This window comes from Cupressus sempervirens, chromosome 1 (assembly GCF_028749045.1).
Source record: "Cupressus sempervirens isolate cs-2001-9-10 chromosome 1, ASM2874904v1, whole genome shotgun sequence".
NCBI lineage: Eukaryota > Viridiplantae > Streptophyta > Pinopsida > Cupressales > Cupressaceae > Cupressus > Cupressus sempervirens.
Window position 1 is genome coordinate 791,981,669 of NC_143118.1, and position 16,798 is coordinate 791,998,466.

The 16,798-nt window shown below is 34.5% G+C and overlaps 1 protein-coding gene across 5 annotated transcripts in view; it reads left to right on the forward strand.

Annotated features, from left to right (window-relative positions):
- Window positions 1-16,798, forward strand: part of LOC149580246 (Tetratricopeptide repeat (TPR)-like superfamily protein) — a 344,359-nt gene that overhangs the window by 296,377 nt on the left and 31,184 nt on the right. For all 5 annotated transcript variants that reach the window (XM_089790050.1, XM_089790051.1, XM_089790054.1 and 2 more), the window contains 2 exons: window positions 3,799-3,927; window positions 16,154-16,270. In XM_089790050.1, the coding sequence (XP_089646176.1) occupies window positions 3,799-3,927; window positions 16,154-16,270 (246 nt within the window). The remainder of the gene's footprint in view (window positions 1-3,798; window positions 3,928-16,153; window positions 16,271-16,798) is intronic.

Sequence of the window (16,798 nt, forward strand, 5' to 3'; positions counted from 1 at the left end):
AATAACTTCACAAACCCTCAACCAGATAATAAGTTGAGAAAATATGATATTCAAGATTATTCTCCTTAGCCACAGAATTTGTTGTAGGAGAATGTTGGCCAATTGTATACTTCAACACAATTGCCGAGAACTTCTCATAATTAACCCTTATACTTTAGCAAAGGCATACAATTCACAACTCAGGAAAAAGCTACAAGGGCACAAAAAGCAAATATATATTCAAGTGTGCCTTTCTCAAAGAAATGAATTCTTATTTCTAATCTTTCGTTGGCCAAAGTTTCCTAAAAAATCCACTTCAGAAATTGTGAAAGTTTCCTAAAAGAACTTAACACTTAAAACTTTCCAACATACCTTTTAGAAATATCTTCTAATGTCATTATCATAATAATATAAATATCATTATAATAATGCAACTTAATAATTATTGAATAAATAAGAGCTCATGCAATTATTAACCTTATTTACTGCGGGTGACAACCAATTGCCAAGCCACCCACTGCATTGCCAAAAATAGCAACTATCAATAATAGACTTACTAAAAATAGTAAGTCCATAACTAGGACCCCCAAAACACCCTGTCAGCTCACGAGGGTCGCTATGATGAACTGACTCCATCACTTTGTAGACTTGCCAAAAATAGGGACACTACAAAAGTGCAAAGCCTTTTAAAAAATGAAAAGGGGCTAGGAATTAAGCCCCCTGACCCTCCATATGACCACGGGATGAGCAGTAGACTAGTGGTGGTGCATGGTAGTGGCCGGAGAGCAGTGGTTTAAAAAGCGCAGGCGATGACCATCGGCGGTTCTATTGTGGTTAGGAGACCGTGGCAGTGGCCGTTGCGGTTAGTGTAACCATGGCGGTAAAAAATGGTTGTTTTTTATTTAGTTTTTACGATTTTTGCAAATTTGTCCACCTCTGAGTGTATGCAGAGGCCACACGACCCTGTTATGTAAATATTTTTTTGCCTCCCCAGTCAATGTTGTCCAAAATTGACAAATTTGTATGAAAATGGGGGTTTTGATGCCTTTTGAATTCAATCGTGAGGTTTGTTTGGCCTCAAAGTGCTCCAAAAATCAGAGACCCCCTATTTTTACAGAAAATATCCTGAAAAAGCCAGATTTGTTCTGTCAAACCCTCATTCTTCTTTTGCTTCAAACAAGGACAAGCAGGCATATGCAAGGCTCTGATACCATGTAGGATTTTATGATGAACAAATCCACAGATCCCTGGATATCTTGCATGCAAATAACCTTTCACAAGGAAGTAAGAAAGGCAGAGAGAGATAGGTTTGCTCAAAAAATAAGAAGATTGTATTTACTTGTGCAAAACATAATGAATAAATTTACAGCCAATCAATCCTTATGAAGGAGATCGAAAACCTAAAAAGGAAACCCTAAGAGGTAAATGACATTTAATAATTACTAATTAATTGTTAAATGAAAATGCAAGTGCATAAGGGGAAATCTTTAGAAGGGAGTGAAGGAAATTTAATAAATGAAATTAAATTAACCTTTTACTCTAACAAAGAAGATTCTTGATATTGGAGTGCTACAGCTCAAGAACACATTGAATGGAATAGCGAGCTCAAGCTCAGTGAATGGAAATCAACATGACCTTTGTTATGTAGAGTCTTTCTTTGGGAGCAAGGTCTTGGCTATGATTGATTTAGGTGTATCTCACAATTATATCTCTGTAGACAAAGAACAACATGTGGGCTTCCAGATTGAACCAAAAAATACATGCTTTAAGCTAGTAAGAAGGCCAACCACAAAATGCATGCTTTGGCATTCGGAAAAAAGTGTTTTGAGAGTTACTAATTGTTTGGGAAGGAAAAATAGCAACATGATCTTTGGAGCACTCAAAGATTCAATGGCTAGATGAAGAGAGAGTGCTTGAGTTCCTCAAAAGGGGGAGCTTAGCTTGATGAAATAGTTTGTTGAAAGGAGTCTCTATGTATTTCTTTGGATAGAGGATTTGCACTGGCATTGGGGATGTCACCTAATTTAGGTGGGGGAGAATGTTGTGTTCATTAAACGCAAATTGGAAGTCGAGTTCCAAATAATGTACATAAGTATCCCTTATCTATGACTACATATGTCAGTGTTGCTATAATGTACATAACTACCCCTTGTGACTACTGTTGAGCTTGACATGTAATGCAATTAGATGCGCAATGATCTAAGCTGCACACAAATCACCATCCTATGCTTGGGAATTGATTTGGCTCGATAGGCAAAGATCATGCAATCTTTGTTGTATTGAGGACTAAATATGACCCTGACAGTTCTTGTAATGTAGCATGACATTTGATTAGTCCCCATTGTGTTTCTTCCAATTGCTGAGTTGCATTGCATGAGCGTCATGGAATGTTGGCTAGATCTATTTCAAGAATATCCTATGGGATCTCGCATGGAGGCTTATAAAATAAATGTCTAATCATTAATTGATAAGTGAATGATAGAGAAAGTATTGTAATTATTAGTCCAAGGTTTGTTAAAGGTAGCAAGAATACTTTGTAGGCTTGTATTGTAATATGGGAATGATCTCAAGGATGAATTTTGCACAATGTAATGGGATTCACATAGTGTAAAAAAACTTGGATTGCAACTTGGATTTTTAGCTAGGTCTCAGGTACCTATTGTAAGGGCATTGTATTGGGTTTATACTTTGTAGCATGGATGAAAGTATTATCAATGTGATTGAACTTGTATTCATGCAAGTGGCTTTATGTCTTGGTTGTAATCTAAATGGTAAAGGATTACATCACCGCAAATATTGTCATTGCATTGTTCTATTGTTCTTTGAGTTCTTGATATGACTCTTTACATTCTTGTTGCATTTTTGGATCTTTTGAGATTAACCGATTAGCTGTTTAGGTTCTAAATTCCGCATAAGTTTAAGGGAGGTGTAGTTTGGTCTAGACATTGCGTTTGATTTTAGCTCTAGTGTCAGTGCCACACAATGGTTTTACTCTGACCCCATGCCATGTTAGAATTAATAATCTTGGAAAATAGATTTATAGTGTTAACTATGCATGAATTTTTAGAAACTGAAATGTTATTGGAAAAAATGCTGATTAAATAGTTCAGAAACAATGAGGTCAATAGTTTAATCAGTTGAGGAATCGCTCTTACAATACAAAAGATGTAAAATAGAAATCACTTTCCCAAAAATCTTTGGCAACATTTGTTTAAAGTAAATAAATACTCAACATATTCGACACATTTTGTTATATTTTACTGAATTCTGAGATGGAATCATCTCACTTCTATGATTTATCTCATTGGCAATTTATTCTCATTATATTACTATGATAATTAATAATCTGAACAATTTAGTTAGTTAATTTTCTTGTTACTAATTTGAAGAGATGTATTCTCTACTTGTATGTTGAAAATTCATCCTTTATTGGTATTTAATGATAGACAATTGCTAGGGAAAATTATTACAATTTGCAACTTCATCCTGTCGAGGCACATGCTTTGAGCATGCAAATTGGTAAGAAATTTGTGTAGAGATATGCAATTTCCATAGTCCATAATAGCATACAAGAACACATTTGACTCTATCTGGGCACAAGATTTTTGCATCAATCTTTTCTGTGACACTCAATGATCCATTATTAGGAAGAAGAGAAATTGAGAAAAGAAGAAAAGAAATGTAGCTTATTATGCTAATAGATTTTTTTTTGTCTACACCTTTAGCAATTCTTGTCTTGGCTGTTTAATTTTCAATTCAAATATTCTTTCAAATTGTTAAGATGATAATGTTTTTCCTCTTAAATTTGTCCTTTTTCAGGCTGTACAAGAACTATTATCTGCTAAGGATCGGCTAAGGCTAGAAGTAAACAGACAGGATGGAGGAAACATACAGGTTGATGAAAATTCCAATCAGTCAAATAATTTGGATCAAGTCGATCCTGTTCAAGTAAGTTTTTAATGTAGCTTCCCTTAGTTATTCTAATTGGTTAATAACTTTAGAAAATGTGAGGGTTACAGACTTTGCATTCTTCCTTTCACATAGTAATATTATTTACATGTTAAAATGACTTTATATATATATATATATATATATTTGGTTTGGACCAAATAGCATTCAATTAAATTTGTTTGAACCATAATGTTCAATCAAATTATGATCACTACTAATAGAGTTAAGTTTCATTCAGATGGATCCCAGCAAAGATTAAATTGAGTCTTATAACGAAAATTTCAATCATGACAAAGTTTCTATTCCTATCATGCATGTCATGCGAGTGATAATAAGAGGTGTTGAATGCCACATGTTAAACGCTATGTATAACTTCATGCCACATGTATTTATATAGGGAGATTCAGTACTCATGATAAGGCTCCTATAAGGAAGATTGCATTGTGGTAGCTCTTAGAGACTGCAAAACCTCTTACAGAAAATGCTATAGCCAATACCCTTTGTAACTATTAATTATGCTCATATTTTGAGAAGCTTAAGGCTTGTGATGCCTTGGCCAGTCATGAGATCTCACTTAGGCTTAGGCTCTTTTTCTGTTCATTCACTTGTTTAACCTCAAAGATGTGCATTATCTTGTCCTTAGCTTCTCTGTTTTTTATGAAACTCCTGTCAAAGTTGTACTTCTATTCTTGGGATTATTGTAGATTGGAAGGGCTAAGAGGATATCTAGAATAGTTTTTATGTTCCTTTAATCTTATGACTTAAGGTTTCTTCATAAGCATGACATTGAGGGTCTTGATCTTTCTTCAAATTTCTCGAGAAAGTAAAATCTTCCTCTGCACCAAATTCCTTGTAAAATCTTTCATTACACAAAATTTCTCATTTACTTACCACAGCAAAAAAACAATGTAGCTATTATCTTTTTAAATATTGTTTAATTTAATTTCTCTTGCTATTCAAGATTAGACATTCATATTGAGAGAAGTGGGTGAATCAGAATTAAATAATCTTCCACTTATTAAAACTTTACAGCAATAATAACAGTAATAATGGCAACAACTGATACATGAGAGAATGCAGATTTATGGGGAAACCCTTTTAGGAGAAAACCATGGATAAGGACTGTTTAGATCTTTTTGGGTGGATATTTTGCAACCTATAGTTTTGGGTAAAAATCTAGTCGCAAAATAGGATGACTAGCCACAACGTGTTAGATAGAGTCTCTCCTACCTTAAAGGGAAGGCTCCCCCTTCTCACAGTTCCTTGGATCAACTCATGGTAAGAAAGAAGTCGAGAGATTTTGTAAAAGGGGTGTTATCAATATTCTTTCTTCTTAACTTTCAAGAAAAAATCCACTTACCCGTGGAGCGAATAATGGGCAGGGTGAAATCTCTAACTACACTTCTATCTAAAGTTGGAAAAGGTGATACCAATAAACCAACACTAACTCAAAGACCAACTAAAAGTGTACCAGTTTGGTTCTAAGTCTGTTCGTACTTCTATATGGAAAAAACTTTACTAATAGGGCACAAAGACTTCTAAAAGAAAAACTATTTTAACTATTTTACGAATTAAGAAAGAAATATAAGCTACAGACAAAGCTTCTAGCTATATATTTCCACAATTTCTCCTAGTCAAAAGCTCCGGCTCCAATTGCTTCTTAACTCTTTTATATTTAATTATCAAGAACACAAGATAACATGAATTAAAGATAAAATATGCGAATTATAGACAAAGCTTATAATTCACACAAGTAACAATCTCACTCAATCAAAGTTAAGTATAAATTGCTCCTTTGTATTCACTTTTCTCTCAAAATAGTGCTACACAAACAAAGTTTTGTTGGCACAATTTCTCTAGAGCTCTTTTGCATACAATAAAAGATAAAAGATGATTTTACGATGAGGGAGGCACTCCTTTATATAGGCACAGGAGTTGAGAAAAAGATGGAGGAAAAAGTGGGAGCAACTCAACCAACTTTGACCTAGTCTAACTAGAAGAGAAATTATTGGGTTACATGCAACTGCACATGCAATTCACATTGCATCTTTACATGCATATGCAATTTGCATTACATGTAATTACATCTTTTCATGCAATGCATCCTCTTAGACCTATAAACAGAAATAAAAACAAAAATAACAATCTTAAAGATTGTTTTTCAGTGCCTTGAACTTGATGATGACATCACGCACCATAGGAAGATCAGCAATCTCCATTGTCTTTAATATGGCTTCTATCCTCACTGCATCTGCATATGCTGATTGTACAACCTTGGAATTTTTCGCCAGAGAATCTAACAAGTACTTTTTCAAGGATTTATACAAGACAAACTTGTTCATCATGTGAGAACCAAAGTCTTCAGAATCTAAATCAGCATTGATCTTGATTATATATTTTGAAGTTCTCCTTTCAACTGCAATCAGATTGCCACATTGATCAAGAACCTGACATCACATTTGTCCCAAATCACAAGTGACACATGTTTCTACTGCTTGACAATCTCCAAGTGTTGCCTACAACTTTGTAATCAGCTTCCTCAATGTTTCTTCTTTGTAGCTCATAAGTCCTTGATACCTGAAGAACATTTCACAGAAGAGATCAAGTTTTGTTTTATTTCATTCATCTCTTTGACACACCTAAGAATTGCAAATGTTTCTGTAATGACTCGAATTCCTTCAAAGATGATTTCTCCTATCCAAGCCTTGGCGGCTTCAATCAGCTTTCTTTCTTTGGATGTTTGAAACATAATAACAACACTTTGAGAAGATTGTTGCTGGATGACCTCATTCAGGCGAGAAACCTCCTGTTCGAGTTGATTTTTCTTCTCCCATGATTCATGATTTTTTTTGATACATTAGCTAATGCATCTTGAGCATCTTGTAAACAACTCAAACATGACTATTTCCCAATTTTGACCTTAATGAACTTGTAATCTAAATGGGTAAGTTCTTCAACAAGTTTGTCCACCAATGGCTCAAGAACTTCTACAAACTTGGTTTTATCTGAATCAAATAAGATCCTCGAAACAATCAGATCTTTTGAAGATTTGGATTTAGTTTTCTTTACAACGAGATTATTCAGAGGTACAACCACTTTACTCCTCTTCATTGTGATTTTGCTCAACCATGCAAGTAAGATGAAACTTTCATTTGTGGAAGCAGGTACATTGGAGTCCATTGGCATTGATCTAGATTGTATCTCTGTCGTGACTGAACAAGATTCAGTCTGCATAGCTGAATTTGTAGGTGCATGATGAGAGGATTCTTTCATGAAGAGCTCAAAGCCTGTCAAAGACGTATCAAGTTGAGAAACTTGACCCTTTGTAAGAGTTGAAAGATCCTAAAACACATTTCCCAAGTGTTCATATTGTTCATTTGCCAGAATGAGAGGAGCAATTGAAGAAATAGGAAAAGTCAATGTATTCGGAAACTGGAATAGGTGTGAAAATAGCGGAAAGTGAATCCACATCATCATCTATCTCATCTAGAAAAGGTGCTTCATGCAAGGATGTTGCATGAGTTTGTGCAGGCCTTGGGGGAGATATGATCATGACTTCCCCATCTTCCTTCTCATCTTCTTCATCTGATTTTGTCTCTAATTCTTCCTCGGATTGCTCTTCTAATTCCGGAACTGGTTTGGGGATCTGAGATGATTTAGATCCCTTCCTACACTTCAATTTAAATTTAAGGGACTTCTTCACAGAAGAAGAAGAAGCTTCATCTTTCCCTGCAATTTCTAATTGTGACTTCCTTCTAGGAGGGCCAAAGCTTCCACAATCTGAACCCAATTTAGGATTAACTCTCTTTAAGCCTTTAATTTTCAGCCACTTGTTAGTGTTTGCCAAAATGGATTGAAATCTATCCAAGATAGATGTACCTTCTTTCTATTGTCATTGAATGGGAAGGGGAACCTTTTATTGAAACTAGCCTGATGAAATTCCGGATCAAGAACATTGCCATTATCTTCGATTTGGAAATCTGAAGGAATCTCTGGCATGTTAACATCGATTATCTGCTCCAAAGTTACTCTGCAATAGTCCATCTTCATTATATCCAACTCTTTTCTCATATCAATCCAGATATTTTTGTTGCGATGAATATGTGTGAAAGCCCTCTTGATTTGAGAGTTTATTTCTTGGTAATCAAAGTCAAATCTGGCTTTGAACTTCAACTCTGCTTCCATATTCTTTGGTCTGTGCACAAAATTGATTGAATAATTACCAATCACCAAGGGTTTGGCGAAAGAAATGTCGAAACCAGGCCTATGCAAAGTATGCTGATCATACTGTACTTCCATGAGTTGTTTGGTTAACTCCATTTGAATAATCTTATCAATAGCATTCCTAGGTAAGGTATACGGCTCACCTTTGAAGTATCCAACTCTCAAGTATGTAAAAGTTGGAAATTGGATAAAGATACAACCATATTGATTTACCTTTTCCCAAGCTTCATTTGATACCCTTTTGATGGATAACTGCTTATCCAACAAGCACTAGAAATGCCCAAAGAAAGCATCTTGGACTCTTTTGTAATGGAATTTACTATTAGCCAGAGTGATCTGATCGTAGTAATCCCAAATCAGAATCTGAAGACGATCTCTGTTGGTTGAAAGACCAGAGAAAGATCCCATGGAAGCAACAATGTAGACGAGGTAGGAGTTCATGTAAAAAGGCGTCGAAGTTCCTAAGGTGAGCAACTACTGGCAAAGTGCAGTGCTAATCAACTCTCCCCAAAAGATGTATTCTCTGTTTTCCATGATTTGGAAGATGAATTTGTACATCCATAGCTCCAAATCAGTGGAATCTTTGAGACTGCAAACTCTTCTAAGAAGAATGATGAGATCTTTGTATTCTTCTTTGAAGTTAGACCGGTGAACGGTCTTTGGCCATCTTGAGAAGTTGTTCCTTTTATTATCTAACCAGTATTGGTTAATGTACTTCTGATAATAATCTTTCTTCTCATTCCAACTTGCCAAAGATGATTCTTTGGTCAAATCTACACACTCTACATTATGTGGTACCCTGAAGATTTGTTCAATGACTTCTGGATCAAGATTAATGATAACCTTGTCATCAACATCCTTGATTGTTTTCAATTTCGGGCTGAAATGTCATGCACATCCAAAAACGAAATCAGGTTCCACGACAGCCATGGGAAACGAAGATACCAAGTGAATATGACTTCTCTTGATGCGCTTTATCTCATGACTAACAGGATTTTCTACTCTTTGCAGAAAATCAGCCATGTTCATGTGTTTGATATTTATGTCTAACACGTTGTCAAGAATGGATACAACTGATGATGGAGTTACATGAGTCAACTCTTTGTCAAATTGATATTTCATCTTGCCTTTGGATTTTGATGGTGACGGCAAAAATCTTGTCTTGCACTTGTGCTGCAATGCAAAAATCTCAAAACATAAACACATCATTAGAGGAAATCGTCATACAAGTTGATTCTCGATCAACAACAAAGGTTTGAATATGGATTTGAAACTTAGGAGATCGAATGAGATGATTCCAAAAGAAAAATCATATACATATGTAGTGAATAGTGATGAAATACAAATGCAAATGGAATGTGGATGAAGTGTTATGAAGGTGGAAAATGGAAGATGGAATGAAACGTAATGAAATGGATGTGTGAAGGTGAAACGTATGGGAATGCGTGCAAAAGATTGTTGTTTTTAAAAAAATGCGACTTAGGTTTTCAAGAGATCATTGGATAGAAAATGGATTACATGTAAGTGCAACATGTAATAAGGGATAAAAAGTGAGGTGAGATGCGAATGTGGATAGAGGATGAGCTTTACATGTAAGTGCAAATAACGGATGAGATGTGGAATGTTGAAAGACACGGAAAACGGGAAACATGTATTTGCTTATGGAGGCGTGAGTGCATATGGAGAGATGAAAATGAAATGTAGGCTAAGGTGAAATGAACTTTATAGTCATCTTGGTAGAAAAGTGAAGTCAAAATACATGGGGAAAACATGCATCTGATATTTTTGACTTTTCAAAAAGTGACTTCAAGTCAAAAATGGGTTTTGGAGATGCAATTACATGTAAGGCTTTTCGTGTAATCATGTCATGCGAGTGGATGTGGAAAGTGAGATTAGTGAAAATGGAAGCAGAAAATGAGATTACATGCATGTGCAGATGGTGAATGAGATGTAAAACATGTAATCGCATTTGACAGATGAGATGCGAAGTTTTGTGACATGAAAGATGGGAAAGAAATGTGATGGCACTTTCTCATGAAATGAAAGATGAACAAGTTCTTTGACAAGAACTTGTAACTCTCCAAAGTGGAGAAAACTAGAAAGCAAGCACACAAAACACAAAAACTTCAAAAGGAAAACGTACCTTTAGCACATGACTCAAACATGTCAGCAAGCAAAGCACTTCAATATGCAATTTCGAATTTGGAGTTTGGGAAAAAACCAAAAACATGAAAATGAACCATTTCATCATTTTTAAAGGAAAAATACACTTTCCATGGCATCAATTTCAATAAGTGGCAATCATTAAGCAAAAATGTGCATAAAATCAGCAAGATAAGCACAAATTGAATAGCAAGAAAGAGTATGTCCACTTACATGATGATTAAGTGCCAAAAATGATGGAGGGAGAAGCTCCAAAATTTAAAATTTCTTCAAGAAACTTGGACCTTTTCAAACTTTGCCAAGGGAATCCGTAGAAGGCAGCAAAAGAGGCATTTTTATAGGCTAATGCCAAAAATGTGCCCTAGAAAAGCTGAAGAACCCAATGTTTTTGATAAACACATGCACATGGAACATTTTTCTTAAAAACGTGATTCTTCAAGGCATGAAACAAAAATGTTTTGGCTTCCAAACACCAAAACGTGAACCAAGATGCAATGTAAATCACCAAACGTGCCAAATCGATTCCTCCTCTTGCCAAAACATGAGCCAAAAGTGAAGGTTTTTGGTGGTTTTCTCCAAAACGTGCCCTTGAAAGGAGTTAAAAATAACATATTTTAGCAAGAAAAATCTATATTCATTGTTTGAAAACCCATGGATTAGCAAAAATGACCCTATTGGAGAAGATTTCAAGAAAAACCATGAAGGAAATCAATCAAAATCTTCAAAAACGGGTTCTTGAGAGTTCTTTGCATGTGTTTTCTCCAAAACAGGTTTTGAAGGGCAAGAACATGAGTTTAAGTGCAAAATGCACCTTTTAATGATCAATGCATATTCTAAAAACATGCTAAGGTGCAAAACACACCTTTTGGGGATGAAAGCATGTTTTAAAAACTGCATATTTTAAAACATGTTTTCATTTTAAAAACTCACATTTTGGAGGTGAATGCATGTTTTAAGTGAAAACTGAACTTTTTTGTGCGATGGCATATTTAAGTTATAAAGATCACCTTTTTGATGTCATTGCACATTTCAAGTGAGTTTACATGCAATGACATCAAAAAGGTCCACCTTTGAGTGACTTTACATTCTTAGTTGAATTTTACATGCAATGGCATGAAAAAGGCCCACTTTTGATGAATTTTACATGTAAGGACATGAAAAAGGACCAGTTTTGATGACTTTAAGTGATTTAATTAGCACATCTCAATTTAAATTCATTAAAATATTACTTAACATAAATTATATTTACACATCATATTATCAATATAACATGTAAATATCATTTAATAAGTAATATTTACTAGAGCATTTGATTTAAATGTTAAAAATTAAATTGAAATATATAGTTAATATAGTCACTTAAGTGAAAAATCAAAAAGTAAACTCAACTTACAAATATAACATAAAGTGCACTACAGTTGCTTTAAGTGAAAATTTAATTGATAAAGTAACTAAAAAACATAACAAAAAGTGAATTTAAGTTATATTTTTCAAAAAGTGAATGTCAAATTAGAAATATAACATGATATTTTTAATTCATGTTGTTGCATCAAAATGGTCCACTTTTTGAGCACTAAATGGCTATATCTTTTGACTGACAACTCCGATTAAGCTCTAGGTTAGATCAAATCGAAGGAGAAACTGAAAGCCATGACTTGAGAAAGACCAAAGGACTAAAAACCAACAAAAACACACTCAAAAACAAAAAAAAATGATGATCAAGGCCTCAAAAATCAAGCATAGGCTCGACAAACAAAATAACGAAAAAGACTTGACGAAAGCCTTCACTAAAAGAATTTAATATGCGAATTGGAGTTAATTGATCGATCAACATTAAGCAATTGAATGACAAATTCAACTTAGAGAGATGCAAAACTAGTTTGAAAAAGTTTCATACTGTTACCTGCATTTTGTGGTGACAAAATGCAGGATAACAGATCTATTGTCCAAATCTAGCCTACATACAAATTTTGCAGGCACCAGTAGGAGACACCAATCTCCACAACCAAGCACCAACTCAGCAAGAGACACCAAGCTCTTTGTTTAGGAGGCACCAACCTTCTACTTTCTGAAACTTACTTTTTTAGTGGATGACGATGTCATGTCCCCATTTTGGAGGCAATTTGATTTAATTAATTTAATTAATTAGATTGTCCAAAATAATGAATATTTTATGAAGATGACTAATTAATTATTTTAATTAAATAAATAAGTGGTATTAAGTTAATTATTTATAAGGTTATCAAATAAATAAATATTAAAAGGTAACTTTATATTTAATTAATTTAATAAAGTGACTTGAATTATAAAATATTTTATAAAGTCACTTAATAGATAAAATAAAATAATGTTCTAGAAGCTTCTGGAGAAAGTGGAGAAAAAAGAATAAATAGACACCCCGGGCTTCATTCTAATCATCCAGATTTGTTGTTGTTGATGTTGATGTTTGTTGATGTGCATTGTGGAGCCTAGAGTTTCTGCAATAGTCACAACTGGCCATTGAGAACGAAAACTCTCAATTGGTACGCAATTTTGAGGGTGTGAAATATCACCTGAATTATTGCAGCTCGGAGGAAGATACTTCAGTCTTCTATTTGTGCTACATTGAGAAAAAATATTTGAGGCCATTGAGAACGAAAACTCTCAATTGGTACGCAATTTTGAGGGTGTGAAATATCACTTGAATTATTGCAGCTGGGAGGAAGATACTTCAGTCTTCTATTTGTGCTACATTGAGAAAAAATATTGCAGTTCGAAAAAAGCAGGCCGAAAAAGCAGTTCAAAAAAAGCAGGCCAAAAAAGCAGGCCGAAAAAGCAGTTCAAAAAAAGCAGGCCGAAAAAGCAGTTCAAAAAAAGCAGGCCGAAAAAGCAGTTCGAAAAAAACAAGCCGAAAAAGCAGCTCCGAAAAATGCAATCCGAAAAAGCAGTTCGAAAAAAGCAAAAACGAAAAAGCAAATCCGGAAAAAGCAAGTGGTAAAAGCAGATCGGAAAAAAGAAAAGCAAAAGGGGCAGCATTGAAGGAAAATATTACAGCCATCCACAATCAGGTTCTTCACTTCTCATTTGGCATATTTTCTGAGAAATGTAGGTTTTCAGCTGAGTACAAAATATAGCTTCAACACTTCATTATTTTACATTGTACTTGTCTTTGTTTGCCAATTGGCATTATTGGTATCAAAGGAAGGCTAGGATTTTGCAATTGAAAGAGCGTTGTAATTTTTAGACTATCTATATTGCAACTCTAGAGTTGATGATCAGCTTATTAGTTTGCATTCCAATTGTTTGACAAAATATCAATTGGTTGTAAGTTCTCTTTTTGGCATAAATAATGTTATAATTTTGCATACTAAGTGTTTATATTAATGCCACCTGGTTGTAAGTGCATTAATGCCATCCTAGGTTGCATCCAAAGTATTTGTCATAATTACTAATTGCTGTAGCTGCATTTTGCAAGTAGTTTAAGTCACATATATGTATTGAATATTGCCAAAATTAGTTGCACATTCATATTAGGTCATTGTTTAGACAATCTGGAGTCTTTTTGTAAGCATTCTCTTTGAGGCAAATCCAAACAAGAATCACTGCAGCAATCTGAAAAGTTATATCAGTCAGATGACCCTTGCTTGCAAAGTGTTTGACGAAATGTCAAACAACTTAAGTATAAGGATTTTTTGTGGTTGAAGAAGTTATAACCTATTGGGGTTATTATAGACGAGCATTTTAGCTACATAACAATCTGCTCTTTGGAATGATATCAATTTTTACTTCATATTCAGCACCTAGTGTTCTTCACAAACATTTAGTAGAATCAGAAAAAAAAAATTCCTCTCATATGTATTTAATTTGTTTTTCTCTCAAATGATGGAACATTTTCACACTTCTCAATATGCACGTGCATATCGTTAGTCATTTCTGGTCTACCATACATTAAATCTGCTCTGTTGTGTTTGAATGCTAAACCATTACAGTTGTGGACACACACACACTTAATGACTATTAACTTTCAGAAAATAGCTATCCTTTATATACACATTGAGCCCAACAAAATTCAATGCAATAAACATATATGTTGTCCACCATTATCAAAATTATTGCCAAGGGGACAGTTCATATAGTCATAAAGGCAGCATAATGAAGAGCAGTTTATTATTTTCAGAAAAGTGTATGAAAAGAGGATTGGGAAAGGAAAAAGGATTCTTCAACATTTTCATTTCAAAACTTCAGTTGGGAGACTGGACAATTGTTCATTTTTTTCGCTAGGTGTAAATTTCTATGGTAAATTTGGTTTCAAGGACAAAAGCTCTACTAATTTACAAGTGGATCCTTACAAGATTCACAATTGCACCTAATTTGGTGATTCCAAATGATTTTTCTAAATGATATGTAGAGAAAATAAATATTCAACATTGAATAGTTCCAACACCTTAAGCATGAAAGTAAAATAGTTGCATTGGTGAAAAATCATGTATGGAATAATCATACAGGAAGAATTGCATCTTTAGTTAACAAACATATTAGAACTTCACTTAACAAAATACTAAAACATTATTTCCTTTCTGAATTTGTGTGCTTAGATCACATTTGATTTGCACAGTAGTAAGCATTATTTTGTCATGAAAACAGCTCCAAAGATATCAAAACAGTGCAAAAACACAATAATTTCACTTGCATGCCTTGAACTCTAATGTGCCTTGGGATATGCCCAAACATAACATAAGAGTTGCAAGGAGAGGGCCATCTTTCTCTTTCTTTTCCTATTATCCTCAAGAAGCTTGACATGCTTGAAGATTGAAATTAAGGTTAGTAATTCCCTTAACCGACTCCACAAATCACTATGCTTCCATTGGGGATATAACCAGTGCCTTCCATTGACCTCATGCTGCCTTCGGTCAGGGCACTAGAAGAACACTTGCCCACTTATGCTAGTAGACTTTTGTACTTACTGCTTCCTAGACCTCAGTGAGTGCCTCCTTAGGATATTCAATGGCCTGTCAAACAACATGAACTTATCTTATTAGGCCTTTGTCAATCATAGTCTCCTTATTTAACCTCTGGTTAAGTCCCCCACAGCTTACTTTCTTAGCCAGACAGTGTGGTGTAGTTGTATAACTGCACCTAATGAACCGTCTAACTGGGTATATTTCCTGGATAGATACCCTTTCACCATATGGAGTCTCATTTGAGGTCTCTGTTAGGGACGTTTGTTTATGAGATCTGAGAGCCTTGAGTTGAATTTTCTTTTCGATCTATTATCAATCTTTATGGCTTTCTTAAGCCCAAACCCAAAAAGTTGCATGGTTCAGATTTCCTTCATTGGTTTTTTTCACATGCACACAAGGCTGCAACAATCTTATTGTTGAAATTCTTGGTTAATGCATAATATAACAACATAAATTATGCCTATTGTATAGGATCTATACTCTGATAATGGAAAGAACGAAAGACCAGTGCTCAAGTGAATCTTATGGACAGTTGTGGCTGGGTTCCAGTTTCGCTCAACTGTTTGGGACCATGACTTCACCCATTTCACACACAAATATATTGTAAATACTTGGCCTATATTAAATGTGGAAAAAGTAGCAATCACTATTAGGAGACTCTGATGAAAGGAAAAGAATCTAGTCCTTGAAGGACATCGTATGTTTTGTTTTAAATAATTGTGGCTTCTATTAATAATCTTATTCTTTTTAAGTTGGCATAATCATAATTATGATTCTATACATTTTGCTATGCTAATTTAGTTTGTTTCCTTTTCTTCTCATTTGGTGATTTTGATTAAATGATAACCCAATATGGTATAGTTTGTGGCAGCATATTCTTATGTTTAGCAATGCAGGTTGATTTGCTATTGGGAAAGGCATACTCGGATTGGGGGCACATAGGAGATGCTACAGCAGTATATGATTCATTGATAGCTACCCGGCCAAATGATTTCCGAGGATTCTTAGCAAAGGTTATAAAGTATTTCTAGTGAAACATTAAACATTAATTATTAAAAGAATAATTCTGTGCAAAAAGTGCTATGCAAATTTCAGTTAAACTAAAATAGCACAGTCTTTTGCTACTATATTGTCTTTCATTTCAATTTTTCTGTGAGATATCAGATGCTTTATGGGCATTTCACTTTTACAATCAATAGAAAATCCTTATAAAGATGTCAAAATAAATGTATTTACAGGTGCCAGTAAATAATGTATCACATATTCTCTGCCACAGCTCTTCATGGGATTTTCAAATTTCTTGGAACCTGTATTCAAAATAATTCTCGAAAGTTTTTTGGTAGAATAGTAAGGACTATATGGTCTGGGTACTTTGATTTTTTGTAGTGAAATATTTTTAGCTTCAAACAAATTATTGATGGATAACTTCTGAGAATCTTTCAAACTAAAGAGTAGACTCTATCTTACCTAAAATCTAGGATGTCCAGTCCGTGCTACTGGTCCAGTCCACCTGTGGGTCTGGACAAGGTCCATTCCACACA